The sequence below is a fragment of the Dasypus novemcinctus genome, chromosome 26 (assembly GCF_030445035.2).
Source record: "Dasypus novemcinctus isolate mDasNov1 chromosome 26, mDasNov1.1.hap2, whole genome shotgun sequence".
NCBI classification, from domain to species: Eukaryota; Metazoa; Chordata; class Mammalia; order Cingulata; family Dasypodidae; genus Dasypus; species Dasypus novemcinctus.
Window position 1 is genome coordinate 17,703,546 of NC_080698.1, and position 15,499 is coordinate 17,719,044.

General features: G+C 47.0%; 1 protein-coding gene across 5 annotated transcripts in view; it reads right to left on the minus strand.

Annotated features, from left to right (window-relative positions):
- ARHGEF3 (Rho guanine nucleotide exchange factor 3) overlaps positions 1-15,499 on the minus strand; it is a 320,159-nt gene that overhangs the window by 202,116 nt on the left and 102,544 nt on the right. For 3 of the 5 annotated variants that reach the window (XM_004448232.4, XM_071212112.1, XM_004448235.5), the window contains one exon: positions 3,269-3,335. In XM_004448232.4, coding sequence (XP_004448289.1) covers positions 3,269-3,335 — 67 coding nt within the window. Of the gene's footprint in view, positions 1-3,268; positions 3,336-12,645; positions 12,797-15,499 lie in introns of those variants that run through there. The other 2 variants (XM_004448231.5, XM_004448234.5) reach the window with 2 other exon arrangements.

Here is a 15,499-nt window from a genome sequence, read left to right on the forward strand (position 1 = left end):
GTGCCTGTGCGGTGAGCCGAGTGCCCGCACGAGTGCTCACGTGGCGAGCCGAGTGCCCACACGAGTGCCTACATAGTGAGCTGGGTGCCCGCATAGCAAGCCAAGTGCCTGTGCGGTGAGCTGAGTGCCCGCACGAGTGCTCACGTGGCGAGCCGAGTGCCTGCATGGCGAGCTGAGTGCCCACATGACAAGCCGAGTGCCCGTGCAAGCCAAGTGCCTGCACGTTGAGCCAGTGCCCACTCAAGTGAGTCATGCAGCAAGATGAAAACACAACAAAAGAGAGACGAAAGGGAGAGTCAAGGTGAAGAGCAGCAGAGACCAGGAACTGAGGTGGCACAATTGACAGGGAACTTCTGTCCACATCAGAGGTCCCCAGGATCAAATCCCGGTGAATCAAAGAGGAGAAAGACTAGAAGAGAAGATAAAAGGGAGAAAAAGATACAGAAAATCACATGGTGAATGGTCACAGACAGTGAAAACAGCAGGGTGGGGGTGGGAGAGGGGAAGAAAAAAATTTGGTCAACGGAGAGTTTCATGGTTTATAGTTTGGGAAATGCTACAAAAGCCATCATCCCTCTTTATGGAGTCTCCGTGTACATCAACACATCAAAGGTTCTGAGAAGTTCTGCAGCAGAGGAAGTAGTTAATTTGGGGCACCCAGTGTGTGCTAAATTTATTTGGCGATACAAGCTTTTATCATTTAGTGCTTATTTTGATCCAACTGAGCACACTTAGAGAAACGGGACTCTTAGTCCTAGGGCCATAGGTGGCTTAGGAGATACATGACCTGCATTCAGTAGGACCTGTAGATCTGCTCACGAAGTCAACACCTTTTTCTTTGCATTCAGTGAAAAGTGTATTGTCACCTTAGCAAAAATAGTTCCATGATCTGTAACTGTTTTCTAATAATATATTTTATATTAGAGAATCTGAAAGCTTACAAAACAATCATGCACAATGTGCAGAATTCCCATACTTTACCCTTCCACCAACACCTTGCATGTGGAATATTTGTAAGAGTTTATGAAAGAACATCATCAAAATACTACTACTACCTATGGTCTGTGGCTTACATTTGGTTTGTTTTTCCCATGCACCTCCCTCTTCTGAGTGCCATGTATTAATATTGCACATTTGTTATAGTTCATGAAAGAGCACTCTCATAGTGTACTGTTAACCACCGTCCATTGTCTACCACATGGTTCACTGTGTTATACAGTCTCATGCCTTGTACAATCCATCCAAAATGTACACTCAGTGACTCTTACTTTCATCAGAGTTGTGCAGTCATTGCCTCAGCAAATTTTTGGATGTTTTCCTTAGTCCAAAGGAAAAAATCCCATATCCCTTTATTACTGTCCCTTAGCATTGATATAGTACCTTCTTTGACACTGACACAAAAACATTGCAATACTGCTGTTGGTATTTATTTATTTTTATTTTTATGAGGTACCAGGGCCCGGGGATAGAACACAGGACCTCATATGTGGAAGCCAGTGCTCAACCACGGAGCCACATTGGCTCCCATGAGTTGGTTTTTTCATTTGTTTTGCTTATGTTTGTTTTTTCGTTGTTTTTGTTTTTGTTTTTAGGAGGCACTGGGAACCAAACCCTGGACCTCTCATGTGGGAAGCAGGCATTTAACCACTTGAGCCACATCTGCTCCCCTTGTATTTATTTTTATAAGGTACTTAAGGAAAATGACTGAGATCTATGTAGGATATTAAAGTGTGAATCCAATGAGTAAGAATATGGCTGAAAAGACTCAAGACTTGAACTGAGAAAACAATCTAAAGGCAACATGCGGATTTTGTATCAGATGGATGTAGGAGATTAATTTATTTGTTCAGTGATTCCATTCATTCATTCATTCATTCATTCATTCAGCAAATGCTAATTGAGCATTTAGGTGACAGGCACTGTGCTGGACCCAGGGATACAGCAGTGGACAATGAAGAGAGTGAGACAAGTTCCTGAGCACCTGATTGCCTGGGGCTCCCCATCTTACATTTTAGTAAGTGCTAATGAAACACAATCAGAAGAAAGTGCAGGTCTACACAGGAGGGGCCACTACCTCTGATGGGGGCTGGGGGAGGGTCATGACGGCACCCCAGAAGAGGTGATGCCTAGGCTGGGACCCAACAGATGAAGTGGGTGGGCCAGGTACAGTATGTGTAGGAGTGCGGTGCTGGGCTGGGGCCGGGAAGTGACACTCTACAAATCCAAGGCTCTTGTTCCTGAGCTCAGTGCTAGGAATCAGTTTAGCACACACACTGCTACATCATTTTAGCACTCTACACACTTTGACTATTATTATTATCCATCATCACTATTACGTCAATGAAGATGGTTCGACCCGATCACCCCCTCACCCTGTAAAAGCCTATCTACGGCTTTGTGATTGGGATAATTTTATGATTCCATTGAAAATCTGTTAGAAGTTTCCAGACTTCTCTTTGTGGAAAACAAAGCTCCTCAAGAAACTATAAATGTATGTATTAACAAGTGGTATACATTGACGTAGAGAGAGTGGCCATGGTGGCTGCTGGGGGTAGGGAGTGGGAGGAGGAGACATGACGTGGGGGCATTTTCAGGACTTGGAATTGTCCTGGGTGGCACTGCTGGGACAGTTGCTGGACATTGTGTCTCCTCCCACGGCCCACTGGGTGGACTGAGGGAGAGTGTAAACTATACTGTGGACCATTGATCATGTGGTACAGCAGTGCTGAGAGACGTATTCACCAAGTGCAATGAATGTCCCATGATGATGTGGGAGGTTGTTGTTGTGGGAGGAGTGGGGTGAGGGGGGTGGGGGGTATGTGGGGACCTCATAGTTTTTGAATGTAACATTAAAAAAAATAAATAAAGACAAAAAAAATAGGAAAAAAAAAACCAAGTGATACACTTCTGATTTCTTTCTTTTCTCCTTCATTGTGCACTAGCTCCCTCCGGGTTCCAAAGAAATCAGCCACAAAGCCAGCCTTGCCACCTTGACCCCTCAGCCTTCTGGACAAGATGCTTCCAGCAGCCCAAGACCTGCAGGCTGGGTGAAGGTCAGTGGTGAAGGTCAGCGCCCACCAGGCCACTTGGACTTTTACTTGAACCCCAACTGCTGATGCAAACGTTGAGTTCCCCCAATGAGAAAGCAGAGACGCGCTCCTGGTGGATACTCTGACTGGCAGAGCTGGCCCAGAAGGGCCACCCCCGGAGGCCAGCGCGACTGGCGGAATAGGACTTCATCGCAGGGACTACCCGGGAAAAGACTTACCCCTCGGAAGTTCCAGGCCTTAGGAGAGGGAAACATGGGGAAGTTGTTCTGCCGCTGTCGTTTAGGCCTGGAAGAGGAGGGAAGACAGGATGTTAATTATTCACCGGGTAGATGCTCGGAGGAAACGGTTTGCTTCGTCTGCAGGTTTACTAAAACGACGCAGATGCCTGGAGAAACGACCCAGGCTAAGGAGGCTGCTGGCGCTCTCTGCGGCCCTGCAGTGTAGCAGGGACACTCACTCCACGCTAACTTCCTAACGCCACCAGGACACAGCCCCAAAGTCCACTAGTCAACCCTTCACCCCTGAAAAGAAAAATTTTAAATTCAGCCTGGATGCAATCAAAAAGTCAGCCCAAACTCCCAGTCTTGATCTTTAGCTCTCCCAGGAGCGAGTCCCAGGTGGACACCGTCAGGTGATGTTTACAGCAGAGCTCAGCTGAGAACCGTCCCTCGCCGCACGCACGCTGGGGAGAACCTGCCCTCGCTGCGAAGGCCACGCTAGAGCCCCAGGACTTTAAAGGGGATGATCAGGACGGTTCGCCGCTGCCTAACGAGTTTACTTGGTTTCCCCGCTTAGGCTTCTCTCAGCAAGAGCCAATCCCATCACAGCTGACAGCACAGCTTCAAGTCAGGTCGGCACAGGGAGGCAGGAAACTGCATGCGGAACGAGACCCAGTGCGTCTAGGAGGCCCCAGGCACCCCCGAAGCACCTTGTAGCTCTTATGAATGGGATCAAATTTTGTAACTGCCGACAGACCTATCAGGACACCCTTTTCAATCTTTTCATGGAGTGATATATTATTTCCCCCGCCCCAAATTTTATGTCTATCTATAGGGATATTTAAATTTCGTATTTTCTGTGCATCTTACTGAAAAGCATCCCTGAAAAGGGTCCGCCGTGGACTCTCCCTGTGGTTTTAGTCACTGATGTGCCAAAGGGTGGACTTGGTTTTTTACTATGACAGTCACACCTTTTCCTGAGACCTCCGCACAGTCATCAGTAGCAAGCGCGGCAGAAGGCATGAAGTGACTGTCAATCAGCTTCGCAGTATCTCAGACCCGAGCAGAAACCTTGGTTGGCTCCCCCACAAAAAAGATAAACAGAATACAAGGTAATGGTAAATATAGCAGCAGCCAACAGATATTGAGTCCTTAACACAGGATACGCTAAAACTTGTTCGCTCATTTAACTCGCTCTGGATGCTGGAGTTCATCAACATACCCGTTTAACAGATAAGAAAACCGAGACCCAGGGATATTCAGTGATTTGTCTATGACCACATCGGTGAAATTGGAATTCTGATCTCAGATCCTACACCATTTTATTAGCTGTGTGACACTGGGCAGGCGGCTGAACTTCTTTGAGCCTTGGTTTTCCCGTGTGCAGAACAGGAAGGCGTACCCACCTTCCTAGGTGAAGAAGAGGCGAGGGCTCCAACGCCAGCTCTGTGACTGCTGAGTGCTCAGCAGACGGCAGCATGGGGTCCCCCCTTCTCGCCCAAAGCCTAGCCCCAAGAAGAGCATGCAGCCAAGGACGTGGCAGACACAGAAGCCCAGGCACCTCCCAAGACCGACGGACTGACGGGAATTCCCGGAATTCCCGCCGATGTAGCCGACTCCCTCTCTCTGCCTCCCCCTCCTCCCTCGGGGCTGACAATAAAATCCCAGGCTCGTAGCATCTCAAGACAAGCAGAGGACCCGTGGGGGGTTATTTAGATTTAATACCCTTTTTGGTTAAGTAACATTTTGGCCTAAGCACTTCTGAAAAGAAATTTCTCCCTTAAAAAAAAAAACACAAAAAACAACTTAGATTCCAACAGTACTTCCCCCTGGTTACGGCACCCTCCCCTCCGGGGCTATCACTGGGCTTTGCTTTCCTAATTATCTGATGAGCTCCCCTGCTTCGGAAGCAACAACATATGCCAGAACATTCTGAGTCAATGTGCCCTTAATATTTACTATTGCAGCCTACAGAAGATACAATTACATATTGCAGCCTACTGAAGATGACAGTGGCAATGAAGAGTAGTGATTATATTCCATGGTGTGCCAGGGATGGCGCTAAGCACTTTACCTGCATAATCTACCTTATAAGCTGGGTTATAAGCTTATAAGGTTCTATTCTATTCTATTCTATCATATTCTATAGTGCTATATTATATTCTATGATGCTAATATATATTATATTCTATATATATGATATATTCTATAATGCTAATATATGACGTATAACATATTGTGCTATATTATATTAATGCTAATATATGATATTCAGGTAGTACAATGACACATTATACATTATAACATTATATATATAACATAAGGGTATTGTATACTTTTCTAAGCTAATATAACTTTGTATCAGAATATATTTTATATAATATTATGGTATATTATCATCATTCCATTTTATGGATGAGATCAACCATGGCTCAGAGAGGCTAAGTCATTTATCAGAAGTTACACAGCCGGAGGCTGGTGGCCAAGCTGTGTCTGACTACTGACTCAGAGGGCGAACAACCCTCTCGCATGGAAGATGCCCCTGCAGAGAGGGCAGAGCATGCCCGTGAAAGAACGCAGCCTGCGGGTTCCTCGTGGGAGGGGACCACTTTAACGGGGCCCCATGCTTGCAGGCCTCAAAGCCAAGGAAGAAGCCTGGGAGCAAGCCTGCCGTCGTGGGCATCGTGGGCATCGTGGGCACATCCCTCCTGGCTGGGGAAACTGCCAGGAAACCTTCCCAGAGCAGCCCCTGCACCTCGCACCTCCACTACCACCACCCCTGCTTCCAGCTGGTTCTCACTGGCGGCCGTCGCTTTTAACAACCCTACGCTGGGTCCTAAGAGTCTCCCGGTATTTTTCTCCTCCTCACCAGCCAAGTGCCGCCAGATGGTGCTGATGGGTGGCTCCAGGAAATGGAAACCACCCTCGCAGAGGGCGCGTTCACGAAGCCCCTCGGGAACGCCAGCCGCCCGCCAGCGGCCCGTGGAGGAGCCTGCCAGGGCCGGGTCGCGCCCCAGGGGAAGGCCCAGTCGGGGCTGGGCGTCTTTCCCAGGTCTGAGAACTGCTTTGCGCCGTCAGCAAATTCCAAGCAAGAAAACGGCTGGTGGCTGCTCAGGTCCCCGGCCTCCAGGCTCTGCAGTTTGGCTTCTTCCTGGGGCCTGGCGAGTTGTCGACAGACAGCCTTTGTCCTCAGCCACCTGGCGTGAGCCGGGCCTGTGCACACAAGGTTGTGAAGCACGGCCCTCTGCCCAGGCGGCTCCCCCAGCCTCAGAGACATCCCGAGGACCACGCTGACCGGTAACTCTCCACCTGCACAGAGGGCTGATGGCAAGCCAGGGACGGGCCGACAGCCGCAGAGAGACTGCTGGGACAGGAGAGAGCCGCTTGTCTGGAAGCTCACATGCTTTCCACCCCTGGGAGGGCTTAGAGTGGAAATGGGGAAGGGTTTACAGGAGGAGTGAAAAGTCAGGATTCCAAAGCGCCTTTAGGGCATGATGGCAAAGGCAGGTGTGTGTGTCTGGAATCAACCAGAATAAGGGCAGCAGCAACGGGCGTTACGGCACTTTCCTACCACAGGGAAACAGGCAGGACTTCTCCCCACCACCTCGAGGAGAGAATTAAAGGCCCCTCCCAGACCAGCTCCTAAGAGTGCGGGTTTTAGAAGGGAACACTTCCCTTGCTTCTGGGGCCGCCCATGTATTTTGTGGGGCCAGGAGCACAGCGCTCAGGGTAGAACTGGACTCGGGGTCTGTTAGCAGCTCCATCCATTTCTTGCTGTGGGACTTAGAGCCGGTCACCTGCTCTCAATGAGCCCCCATTTCCTCCCCTGTAAAGTGGGAATAACAATCCTCATTTCATAGAATTGAAGGATTAAAATAATGTGCCATATAAGAATTTCAGCAGAGGATCCAGCACTGAATAGGCACTGAAATCAATTATTACTATTATTGAGACCACCCATTCTTTAACCCAGAAGAGGTGACTGTCAGCTGTCATTAGCATCGATACAGCTCAGGCTGGAGGGCCAATGACATTCGCACACAGTTCTCCTAAGCTGGATAGAATATAAGGAAAACAGGGAAGCGGACTTGGCCCAGTGGTTAGGGCGTCCGTCTACCACATGGAAGGGCCGCGGTTCAAATCCCGGGCCTCCTTGACCCGTGTGGAGCTGGCCCACATGCAGTGCTGATGCGTGCAGGGAGTGCCCTGCCACGCAGGGGTGTCCCCCGCGTAGGGGAGCCCCACGCTCAAGGAGTGCGCCCGTGAGGAGAGCTGCCCAGCGTGAAAGAAAGTGCAGCCTGCCCAGGAATGGCGCCGCACACACCGAGATCTGATACAAGATGACGCAACCAAAAGAAACACAGATTCCTGTGCCGCTGACAGCAGAAGCGGACAAAGACGACGCAGCAAATAGACACAGAGAACAGACAACCGGGGGCAGGAAGGGGAGAGAAATAAATAAATAAATAAATCTTAAAAAAAAAAAAAGGAGTATAAGGAAAACAAAAGAAAGGCTTCGATGTGCTCTGAAAATGTGTGCTAGCTAACAATAAAATGGCCGCAAGCCTGAACACGATGTCATTGTGGGGGAGACTCCCGCCCCTTCCCTCTCTAATTTCTGGGACCACCCCTTCCATTTTTGCCTTCTCAAAGGCAACCTCCTTTGCCAGTATGTTGTATATGACTTAAATTCCCATAATGTTTTCATTCTCAACCCAGAGCACGTTGCTAACGAAACTTTCCTTTTATCTCTTCTCTCGTTTTCCCTCCCTCTATTCTTAAGGTTAACTGTAGCAACACTAGAAAAACCAAACAGCAAGATGTATAAGAGAAATGGTATTGAATATGGCACCACCTATACCAGGAATTCTTATTTTGGTTTGACCACTTAACTAAGATGACAGCCTCTTTCTCTTCAGTGTCATTTTAGTCTCAGTTCTGAGTAAATGTCAAGCCCAGGCTGGCAGGCGTTCGGCCCGGCGAAGGCCCGGTTCTTTGTGGAGAAGCTCATTGTAAGAGGTAGAGTGCAGAGAGGGAAACTCGTCACTTTGGCTTGTCTCTCACAGACAAAAGCACAAAGGCACCAACTAGTAACATGTTTCTGTAGCTCATCGAGCCACACTCAGCCTCATTTTAGTCACGCCACGGCCACAACTCCAACTTTTTAAATTTCCTGATAAATTCTCAGAAGACCGAATCACAGAACCTCAGAATTGGTCACAATCATCAGTCACTAGTTGACTCCAGTCTGGCTGAGAGTGGACACTGAAAAGAGCTCTCGACCCCTGGAGAACTGGTCTGCACACTATCTTCACACATTAATTTATCATCAATGCTTTACTGAGCACCTCCTATGTGCTGGGCACTGCGTCAGATATTAGAGACACAGCAGTTAACAAGACAGACAGTTCTGACCTTCATGGAGCTCACAGTAGGAAATTAAGACTGTTGCAGTTTAATATTATTGATGAATTCCAAAAAGAAATATGAGATTATGCTTGTAATCCGACACACACCTGGGCATGATTGAGTTATGATTAGGGCATTGGCATGGCAAAGGACAGAGTTGAGGGTTTCTGACACTGGAGTTTGATGCTGAAGACTTAAGCTGGAGCCCCGGGAAGTCAGCACGCAGAGGAAAGAGAAGCCAGCTCCAGGAAGGAAGGAAACTTGAATCTAGAGAAAAGCCAGTCCCAGGAATGTAGGAACCCAGGAAACCTGAACCCTCACAGACATCGTCAATCATCCTGCTCCAAACAGACTTTGGTGAGGGAAGTAACTTATGCTTTATGGCCTGGTATCTGTAAGCTCCTACCCCAAGTAAATACCCTTTATGAAAACCAACCAATTTCTGTCATTTGTTTTTGTTTTTGTTTTAAGAAGGTACTGGGAATTGAACCGGGACCCTAAGTATTTTTTTAAAAATGGTACTGAGGAGTGTCAAAGGGACTCAACCAAGGTTTGAGGAGCCTTCAGGGTCTTGCAGAGGAAATGGCGCTGTCCTGAAACCTGATGGAGTAGGATGCAAGCAGGTGATGAGAAAAAGGAAAAGCAGGCGAGGCCAAAGGAAGCCATGCTAAAAAGGCAGGAGGTGGAAAGCTGACCTTTGAAAAGATTAACAAAATAGACAAAACTGGCAAAGCTGATCAAGTAAAAATCAACTTCATACCATTAAACTTGAAAACTTAAACAATATACAAAAATTCCTAGAAAAATATAACATTAAACTGTCTCAGGGAGAAATACAAAGCCTGAATAGCTCCAAAATTAATAAATAAATGAAAGAAAACCCCACGTCCAGACAGTTTTACTGATGAATCTATCAAACTTTTTTTAAAAAGCCAGATCATTTCAATTGGATGAACTATTCCATAGAAGAGTAAGTGTCAAGAGTTAAACAGTAAAGGGAGTATGGCACATTTGAAGAACTGGAAAAAAGTAAATTATGATAACTTCGATATCTATCAATAAGGAAATGGATTAAATAAAGTTATATTCATTCTTAACAATGGAGATCAATGTCAATGAAAAACCTCAATAATATCATCAAAAGAATAAAAATCCAAGTTGCAGGAGATATGAAATGTGATACTATTTAGGAACGTACGAAACAATACTCTATTGTTTATAGCGCCATATGTATGTATGTAGGAAAGACGTGGACGTACAGATGGAAAAGCTATATCCACTGCAGAAAATGGTGACCTCTGGGGAGGCAGGGAGGGGAAACGGAAGGGGCGGGGCACACAAAGCCTTCATCTCTGCCCGGAATGTTTCATTTGTTCACCAGAAAGAAAAATCTGAAACAAATATGGCAAAATGTTGATGTTTATTAAATCTCCATGGAGGGGTTCAGAGATGAAGGGCATAATCATCTATATTTTGCTATATGGATGAAATATTTTATAACTAAAAACAACAATAAATGAATAAATCATGGCACAGCCATATGAAAGTCCTGAGGCAGCCATTAAAATACAGGCCTACCTCTTAGATATTGGGGGTTTGGTTCCAGGCCGCTGCAATAAAGCAAACACGGCAATAAAGCGAGGCACATGAATTTTTTGGCGACCCGGTGCATATAAAATTATGTTTATACTATAATCTACAGCAATAGCATTATAATAATCTGCAGTAGCCTTACATCTGAAAAAACCAATGTACATTTCCAGCATGCTTTGGAAAAATGGCACCAATAGACTTCACTCAACCAATGGTTACCACAAGCCTTCAATTTGTCAAAAACGCAAATATCTGTGAAGCACAATAAAGTGAAGTGCAATAAAACAAGATATGCCAGTATGTCCTGACCAGCAAAGACGTCTAGAATGCCTTAAGTGAAATTAGAGTCAGAACAATATGTAAGTCCCCTTACGTTCACACACTCTCACACACACACACTCACACACACACACACAAGCTCACCCGCACCAGGCAGAATCGGCTGCGTGCACGCAGCGAGAGCGCCCTGGAAGGGCACGCGCCCAAATGCTGACAGTGATTGATTATGTAGCTTGGCTGGGGGGCAGGCAGCATATGTGAACATTCCCTTTTATATTATGTAGTTTTTCATCTTTACTATGGAAATACTGTGCATGAACATGATAATAAAGTGTATAAAAAGGCCTGGCAGGTGGTGAAGGAGGTGAAGAGACATGTGGAGGTGCTGGATGGATGAGCCGGGTGGGACAGGCCCGGCCTGCGTGTGGCCAGGGGGCAGTGGGCTCTGCTGAGGAGTGAAGGGATGAGATTTGCCTTTTAGAAAAGTCCCTCTGGTTCAGAGAGGAGAAGCCAGCGGAGGAGTCCTCAGCACAGCACAGCGGAGGAGACCAGCTGGGAGGTGTCGGGAGGCGTCCAGGCCCACCAGTGCCTCCCTCAGGGCAGCTTCAAGATGCGGGAGGCAAGGGTCTCCTGAGTGTCCCCTCAGCCTTCTCTCCCCTCTTCTACATTCCTCTGGCAGCTTTATATCAGAACAGCTCTGTCCAATAGAAACATCACGTGCGCTCCATATGTAGTTTAAAATTTCCTATTAGCTACATTAGAAAAGTGAAAAGAAACGGGTAATCTTTTAAAATTATTTTTCATTAGAAAAGGCATACATTTACAGAAAAGTCATGCAAAAAACACGGCGTTCTTATATACCCCCTCATTGTTGACTCTGCATGAGTGTGGTGCCTTTGTTATAACTGATGGAAGAATATTAAAATATTACTACTAGCTATAGTCCATAGTTTACATTAGGTGTGATTTTCCCATACACCACCCTAGTGTCAACACCTGGGCATAGTATTGTACATTTGTTATAATTCATGAAAGAATGTTCTTACACTTGTACTGTCGGCCACAGGCCACCATCCACCACAGGTCCACCATGTTACACGGGCCCATGTTTTGTACAACCATCCACGGTATACACCCAACGGCTCTCGGTGTAATCACAGAGCTGTGCTGTCATCACCACCGTCCTTTTGATGATCTACTTTATTTAGCCGAATATATCCAGACGTTGTCATCTCAACATGTCTTCGCTATGAAAAATTATTAGAGAATGGTGATACGCCCATTCAATGGAATATTACTCAGCCATAAAAGGAATGAAGTACTGATACACGCTACAACACGGCTGAACCTTAAAACTTTGTGCCAAGTGAAAGAAGTCAGACACAAAAAAACCACATACCAGATGATTCCATTTCTACGAAATGTCCAGACAGATAAATGCACAGAGACAGAAAGCAGGTTGTCAGAGGCTGGGGGAGGAGAGAATGGGGAGTACCTGTAGGGGGTATAGGGTTTCCATACGGGGTGATGAAAATATTCTGGAAATAGATAACGGAGATGGCTGCAAACACCACGGATGTGCAAGTGAATTGTGCACTTTAAAGTGGCTAAGAGGGTAAATATGTGATGTGCAATTTCTACCACCTCCACAACAAAATGAGGATTGATAAAGGTATATACCGAATGGAAAAAACCCTCATGAAATAATAATGTGAAATCCTTTCTATTAATTACTCCACAAGAGGGAATTCTGTAAATGAAAACAGATGGGGGAAGCATGCCAGGGAATCGGGGGGAATGACTTACTCATTTCGGCACTTGTGAGAAATCAGCCCTTTTTAAAAGCCCCTGTTCCTGAGAATTGTATTTATAGGGCTCATTCAGCAATGACATAAACTTCCACATCCTCTGGCTTTCTCTTCTCTCCCCCACCCAGGCGCTCAGGCCAAAATTCCCAGAGCCTACTTGACGTCTCTTTTACTTCACCTTGCATACCCGTCCACCGGCACATCCTGGTCTTCCTACCTTAGAACCACATTCCCGAGCCCAACACTTCTCACTGCCACCTCTGCCACCGTCCTGGTCCAAGTCCCTACCTTTGCTCACCTGGGCCAGCTTCGGAATTTCCTGACTTTCGGTCTTGCCCCCTAAGGCTGTGCTCTCCACAAGGCATCGAGAAGAGTCTTCTTCAAATTCAGACACATCACGTTTCTCTTTGACCCAGAATCCTCCAGGGGCCTTCCAACTCATTCAGATGAAAATATAAAGATTTTATATGTATATAAAACTGCTGCCTCCGTGACTCTGCTCTTGGCTCACTCGCTCAGCCCACTCCAGCCGCCCTGGCCTCGCTGCCCCTCGGCCGTGCCAAGTGTTCCCTGCCTCGGGAACTTTGATCTCTGCTGCCCCATCTGCCTAGGACACTGGCCCCCCTCCTTTCCGGTCTCTGTTCTAGGAGAAACCTGCCCCAAGCGACTCCCACCTCACCCCTCATGTAAGGAACTCGCCACCTCCTGATGTAATTGCCAGGAAAACAGGGCCTGTGTTTTCCTCTCGGCTGTACCCCTCGGACCTAAGGCAATGCCGGCCCAGAGCAGACACTCAGCAAATGTTCAGAGCAGACATATCCAGTTTGAGATGACCCCTGACCCTTCAAGTGGAGACATGGAGCAGGCAGTCATCAGTGTACAGAGGCAAAGAGGAGCACCGAGGGGGGGGTCCCAGAGGCCAAACGGGCGCAGCATTTCAAGGGGGGTGGGTTCAACTATTTCTCCAAGTTGGAGGATGAACTACCTTCTGCATCTGGCAATGAAACGGTCCCTGGTGACTTGACAAGAGGAAGTTTGTGGATTGGGGGAACAAGAGCTGAGAACTACTTGTCCAAGCATTATCTATACAAAGCATAAGTTAACAGAAATCTCACATATTGGTCAGTCCACTTAAGTCATTAAAACGCAAGCTCCCCGAGGGCAGGCCCTTCATCTGTCTTCCTCACAGCTCTGAACATTTTTGTTAGACTCTTGTGAACTTTCTTGACACCTGCAGCCAAGCGGTAGAGGCCAGTGGGAATTTCCCAGCCCTGACAATGATTAATATCCAATACAAAGTAGCCCAAGATGGAACTTTTCATTCCCCTCCCTTGACTGAAGAAATTGGAATTAATACCACTTGACATTTACACGGTACGAAAACATAATCACAATAAAAGGGTCATTCCCAGCGACTGCTCTTCTGATCAGCATTACTTGCAGGCAGCCGTGAACCTGAAACATTTAAGCTAGTGGTAAGCTGCTCTGATGAGCAGAGATGACAGCGTATTTCTGAAGGGGTGTTTTGTAACACGAGTCTTTCGGAAAGCCAGTTTAAGACAAGTATTTTTTCCTATTCAAAGTGCGAAGCTGCAAATGCCACTTTCCCGGGTTTAGGAGCTCCTTCCAACGCACGCCTTCTCCGGCCTGCCTCCGCCCGAATCACGCACATTTTCAACGGGAAAGGCTTCAAGGGGTCCCCAGGAAATTCCCACCCTGCACCTCCCGGTCACAGCCGGGCAGAGAGCGGTCTCAGGTCCCTCCGGAAAGGATAGTTAGTTTTCTGCCCTTTAACCAAGGAGCAACAGGTGGCTGTTTTCCTCAGGGTTTGCCGGGGGAGCGCCTGTTCTTCCCCGAGCGTGCATTTTTTCTAGCCAGGACTCCTCGTACCTCCCCTACTTCTTAGAAGCCAACACTGACTGCCTCCCTTTGTCTGGAACGAGAAACCAAAGTTCTCTGCTGACCAGACCCACTGGCCCCTCGACGGCAGGGGTCAGGCCATGGGGACCTGCAATTCATCAGCACTTATGACCCTTAAGGACTGAGGTCATGCTCTCTCTGTGGAGACTAATTTTTTTAGGGTTTTCTTTTTTAAAAAATCATTTAAAGAGTGTTTATCATGTGCCAGCCCCTGTTGGAACTGCTTAATAAGTACTAAGTCATTTGATCCTTAGGTGGCGGACTTGGCCCAGTGGTTAGGGCATCCGCCTACCACAGGGAGGTCCACGGTTCAAACCCCGGGCCTCCTTGACCCGTGTGGAGCTGGCCCATGTGCGGTGCTGATGCGCGCAAGGAGTGCCGTGCCACGCAGGGGTGTGTCCTGTGGAGGGGAGCCCCACGCGCAAGGAGTGCACCCCATAAGGAGAGCCGACCAGCAGGAAACAAAGTGCAGCCTGCCCAGGAATAGTGCCGCCCACACGGAAAGCTGACACAACAAGATGACGCAACAAAAAGAAACACAGATTCCCGTGCCGCTGACAACAGAAGCGGACAAAGAAGATGCAGCAAATAGACACAGAGAACAGACAACTGGGGCGGGAAGGGAAGGGAAGAGAAATAAATAAATCTTAAAAAAAAAAAAAAGTCATTTGATCCTTGAAACAATTTTATGAATAGATACTTTCACTTATCCCCACTTAATAGATGAGGAAATTGAGGTTCAGAGAGGTTAAGTGACTTGCCCAAGATCACACAGCTAATAGGTGGCAGAGTCAGGATTCAAATCCAGGAGGTTGGGCTCCAGAGTATACAAACAGAGAAATGAACATCGAAACCATTGCAGAAGCCCTAACAACAGAGGAAAGGAGACAGAAATTAAAATGCCTACTGTGTGCCAGTTTTACTAGATTGGTTCCTCTTTACATGATGATCAATTGTATTTAAACACCATCACCACCACCCATGATACTGATGATGATAAGGGTCAGTGATTAGTCTTATTCATTGTTTTTCTTATATCTACAAATAAAAGCCTGTGGCAGATTAATCGGTCTACTTTTGTACACGCACATTACACTTCAAAAAAGTATAACTTTATTCTAATTCTAAAATTTCAGGGAAGGAGCAAGGGATTGAGAGGTGACTGCTAAAGGGTGTGGAGTTTCTCTTTTTGGAGTAATGAAACTGTTCTAAAATTTTTGCA